Raw genomic sequence first — 5,159 nt, 5'->3', positions numbered from 1 at the left:
CAGCACAAGCTGGAAGAATAGCATCTCATTTTCTGCTTGGGAACCCTGCAGCCTTCAGGATTCAGTATTGTGTTCAATAATTTTAGGCCCTCAGCACCTTCTCCCATGTCTTCATCCCAAACCCCTCACACCAGGCCTTGCCATCACATGGGCTGTTACCACAACCATCCGCAGTCCTGAGGAAGGGTCACCAGACCCGAAATGTTAACTCTGATTTCTCTTCACAGATGCTGTCAGATCCAATGAGCTTTTCCAGCAATTTCTGTTTTCATTTCTGATTTACAGCATCTGCAGTTCTTCTGATTTTTATTTACCACAGTCATTCCCATTGTCAGCTACTGATGGTCCCTATTAGCAGCTAAATAAAAACCAAAAGAACTGCAGATGCTGTAAATCAGGAAAATCAGAAGTTGCTGGAAAAGCTCAGCAGGTCTGGTAGCATCTGTTAAGAGAAAATCAGAGTTACTTTAGTCAGAAACTCTGATGTTCTTTTCACAGATGCTGCCAGACTTACTGAACTTTTCCAGCAACTTCTGTTTTTGTTTCCCATTAGCAGATATTCATTCTTCCAGGCTGACCTTTACCCATTCCTTCATCTGCCCAACTGTTGTTCTCTCTCTGGGCTCCATGTCCACCTGCCGTTTACTCCTCCACCACTCTTCAGCATTTATACTCACCTCTTCCTAGCTAGAATCAGTTTTGTAAGAGGGTCCCTGGATAATTCTGCTTTCTCTCCAAAGATGCTTCCAGACCTGATGATTTCTTCCAGCAATATCTATTTTTTTTTCTCATCTCCAGCGTCTGCAGTTCTTTGTTTTTCTAATGAATGTAATTGGTCTATCTCCCTTAGTATTGAATCCACCTCCGATTTAGCGTCATGTCTTAATAGTTCGGGTATAGAGGAAGACCCTCTTTCCAAAAGTTCCAGTTAAAATGGTGACTTGGTGTTGAGCAGCTTATTGATCCTCCTGTGCGCAGGGGGCGCTGCGGCCTGAGCGGAGCAGAGTTGGAGATTGAGTGGGGGCTGATCTTATCACAACTTTTCACAACAATTTCTACCTACTGCACATGCGCAGAATGAGCGGCCTTTTCCAGTTTGGCGGAATCTGCCTGCCCCAGAAAATCGCCTGGGTCCCGGGCGGTTGAGGGTGAAGACGCTTAAAAATGGTTGGTAGTTCCTCGAAATAAACATCGATTCTGGTAGTTAACAACTGCGTGGATCGTATGGATCCTTCACAAAGCGAGGATTATCCTGTGTTACGAAGGATGGCGTTAGATTGTTGGCAGCTTCAGCCGCTGTCTCGCTTCCCAACGTGGCCATTGCGCTAAAGGCTGAGAAACCGATTCCAGGGCAGGACGTGAAAGAAATCGCCAATTGCACAGTTTTCTGGCCTAAATTATTATGTTTCTCATTTGTAAAATATTGCATTTTACCCATTTCGATAATTGCACACTGGCTTAAATCATTTTGTGTGTGGTTTAGGTGCTCGTTCTGTACTGACCTTAGGCCTTCTTGGGCAAGAAAAGTGATCTGATTTGTCGCTTATCCCCACAGTTAAGTCCTTCTTGAGGTTTTCGATGTTAAAAAAAAAGTAGGCCTCACTGTTGAGGCTGGCCTTAACGTTTGTGGACTTGATACAGTATATATTCTTTAAAATGCCCAATGGTTCAATTTGTTGTCCTGAAGATTGTTTAAAGTTAAACTATTCATTTGTGTAAAATTAGAGAGTTTAATATTTTTGTAGATACTCAGAAATAGACAGTTCTGTCATTTTTAACTTTGATGAAATTAGTCCCGTATAATGGTCTCAAGTTACTTAAGTGGCGAGGGCTTGAAATTCTGAATATGAAAAATATATTGTGTAGTAATTTTGATTTTTTTAAAGTGGTGGTGTGGTTTTTTTTCTTTATTCATTAACGGGATGAGGGCGTTGCTGGCTAGGCCAGCATTTGTTGCCCATCCCTAATTGCCCAGAGGGCAGTTCAGAATCAACCACCTTGCTGTGGGTCTGGAGTCACATGTAGGCCAGACCAGGTGAGGATGGCAGTTTCCTTCCCTAAAGAGCATTAGTGAACCAGATGGGTTTTTCCAACTATCGACAATGGATTCATGGTCATCATTAGATTCTTAATTCCAGATATTTATTGAATTCAAATTCCATCATCTGCCATGGCAGGATTCAAACCCAGGTTCCCCAGAACATTATCTGGGTCTCTAGATTAACAGTCCAGCGATAATACAACTAGGCCATCGTCTCCCCCTCGCGTTGCTTTAGTCATATTGGAATGTGGCATTGCCCATCTACAAGTGGCTTGGTATGACTTGTTGATGACTGGAGTTACTTAGACCATAATGGATAAGAATAGTTAATTTTCTTCCCTAGAGCACAATAGTGAATCAGTTGGGCTTTACAGTTCAATTGCCTGATGGTCACTTTGTGGATACCAAGTTGCAAATTACTGTGGTGAGGTTGTAAATTATGTCTTTGAACATTATCAAGGCTTCTGGATTCTTCATGCAGCAACATAACCACTACATTAGCACAACTCTTTAACAAATAAGTTTCCCATATGTGCTGGGAAAGTACAGGAATGGAAATATTTGGAACCCAATCTGCATTTTGCTTGGAGTGAAAAGTGTTTTCATTGTGACCTAAAATTTCATTTCCCTGCAGTTCAGGTCGTGTAAACGCAGGTGAGAGTGGGAGAATTGAATGTTGGCTGCACTCCTCTAAGATTTAAAAAAAAGTTTAAATGTCTGTGACTTAAATAGCTGTGTATTGGGAATCTTGTGTGCACAACAATGAATTTCAGAAGGGTCTGGGATAAATTGATTGAAAGACTTGGACAGGGTTTTAATTGATATATAACAGCAAGGTACTGTAGATCTGAAATTTAAAAGAAAAACTTGGCTACCTGGCAGCGTCTGTGGATGAGAAACAATTTGAGTCCGGTATGATTCTTTGGAGGAGGGGAAATGGCTCTAGGTGCATTGGACTTTCAGGGACCTGTCAGATGTGATTGGTCAAATGGTCTCCTCCCATGCTGTAACTATCCTGTAATTTGAGTTGAAATTTCTATTTTATCTCATTCTGTTGAGGTTGTAAAGGCCTCCTCTGGAGTACTGTGCAGTTCTGGTCGCCCTCTTATAGGAAGGATATTATTAAACTGAAGAGGGTTCAGAAAAGATTTACCAGGATGTTGCCAGGATTGGAGATATAAAAATAGACTAAAGACTGCAACATTTTTCACTGGAGTATAGGAGGTTGAGGTTTATAAAATCATGAGGGTCATACATAAGGTGAATGACAAGGGTCTTTTCCTTAGTGTGAGGGAGTTCAAAACTGAGGTGCATATTTTTGTGGTGGGAGGAGAAAGATTTAAAAAAGACATGAGGGGCAACTTTTTTTACCCACAGTCGCTCGTGTGCGAACTGCCAGAGAAAATGATGGATGCAGGTACAGTTCCAGCGTTTAGCAGACATTTGGATAAGTTCATGAATAGAAAAGGTTTGGAGGGATATGGGCCAAGCACAAGCAGGTGGAACTAGTTTAGTTTGGAAAGGTGGTTGGCGTGGACTGGTTGGACCGATGATCTGTTTCTCTGTTGTGCTGTGTGCTTTCAGATTGAGGCATATTAAGTTTGTCCTGCAGACATTAATTTTCTCTTGATCAGTGCAAATGGAAACTATCAGTTTTATTTCTGAGCAAATAAAGCTGATGAAACTGAGCATTTGAATATTGGAAACATGCAGAATTATCTAAGTTAAATATGAAGGGAGCATTACCATCTTTTACAATGAAACTAGCCTCTTGAAGTCGAAAATCCAGACAAGCAATCCCTATTTTAAAATTATTTAACCACATTTTTCGGCCTGATTTGTTGCTGTCTTTAACAACCAGTCCCGGTAGTTTAGGATCTTAGTTCTTTAGTCCTTAGTTTATTATTCTTAGTACTCCAATGTGTTGAGAGTTGGGTGTGGATACAGAAATTTTGCCTTCAGCTAACATCATTAACCTCTAGCTAGTGTTTCCAAACAACTTACAGTTGACCAAACTCTTCAATATTCACATATGTTACATGAGAGTTAGAGTGACTTGTTTGGCAATCTGGCACTTTAGAGCAAGTTAGACAGGTGAAGTGGGCATAAGTACATTTTAGTAGAAATTTCTCTTATCTGCTTTCTAACAGCAGACTGAGCAGCAGTCTAATGGCTGGATGTTAGTGAATACAAACGAGATGGACTTGATCTGCCTGAACCTACAGCAATTGTCTTTTAACTGTTGGTGCTATGGCATAAAAATACTTCAGTCGTGATTAGTGATGCTAACATTGTATTGTTTGTGGCATTCTGCTCAAGTAAAATTGTCATTGGTATCGGAGTGAGTATGTTAAACAGCTAGGATATGTGACAGATTGGCAAGTATATCGATATTTGGAAACGTTTACCTTGCGCATTAAGTTCTTAGAAAGCTAACTATTTTTTTCTCTTTCAAACATAGGGATTTGTTAAAGTTGTGAAAAGCAAGGCGTACTTCAAGCGGTACCAAGTGAAATTTAGGAGGAGGAGAGGCAAGTTAATTGGGAAAACTGTTAGCCCCTTCCTTGCACTCTGCAAAGTTCCAGCAATTGGTGGTGGGACAATGTTATGAAATGTACTCTCTTCCATTTTCAGAGGGAAAGACTGATTACTATGCACGGAAACGCTTAGTGGTACAGGATAAGAACAAGTACAATACCCCAAAATATCGGATGATTGTACGATTCACCAACCGGGACATCATATGCCAGGTAAAAGACTTGCATTAATAATTACTCTTCAGTGTTAAATGGGGTCTACGATAAGAAAGCAATCATATTGTTGGGCACTTTGAATTTTAATGCTGTGTGAAAGACAAACTCTCTTCTCCCTAAGTAATGCACGTGATGTTGATGGCTTCTTACCTTACAGATTGCGTATGCCAAAATTGAGGGTGATATTATTGTATGTGCTGCCTATGGCCACGAATTACCCAAATACGGCATAAAAGTTGGGCTCACCAACTATGCTGCATCTTATTGCACTGGTCTGCTTCTTGCCCGCAGGGTAAGTTCTAGGTTAGCACTCATGTCATTTTAATGCTCTTGCTTTCATAAAAATATTTTTGATATGGTCAGAA

General features: G+C 40.7%; 1 protein-coding gene across 1 annotated transcript; it reads left to right on the top strand.

The window, feature by feature from the left end:
• Positions 1–1,052: 1,052 nt before the first annotated feature.
• On the top strand, positions 1,053–5,149 carry LOC109931502 (60S ribosomal protein L5). The gene is made up of 4 exons (XM_020530799.2): positions 1,053–1,167; positions 4,503–4,572; positions 4,676–4,791; positions 4,952–5,149. Exons 1-4 carry the CDS (start codon positions 1,165–1,167, stop codon positions 5,117–5,119), a joined length of 357 nt encoding a protein of 118 aa, XP_020386388.1. The 5' UTR covers positions 1,053–1,164; the 3' UTR covers positions 5,120–5,149.
• Positions 5,150–5,159: the final 10 nt, after the last annotated feature.

This window comes from Rhincodon typus, unplaced genomic scaffold, assembly GCF_021869965.1.
Source record: "Rhincodon typus isolate 14 unplaced genomic scaffold, sRhiTyp1.1 hic_rhity00003502, whole genome shotgun sequence".
Taxonomy (NCBI): Eukaryota; Metazoa; Chordata; class Chondrichthyes; order Orectolobiformes; family Rhincodontidae; genus Rhincodon; species Rhincodon typus.
This window is presented reverse-complemented; position numbering and strand designations above follow the sequence as displayed.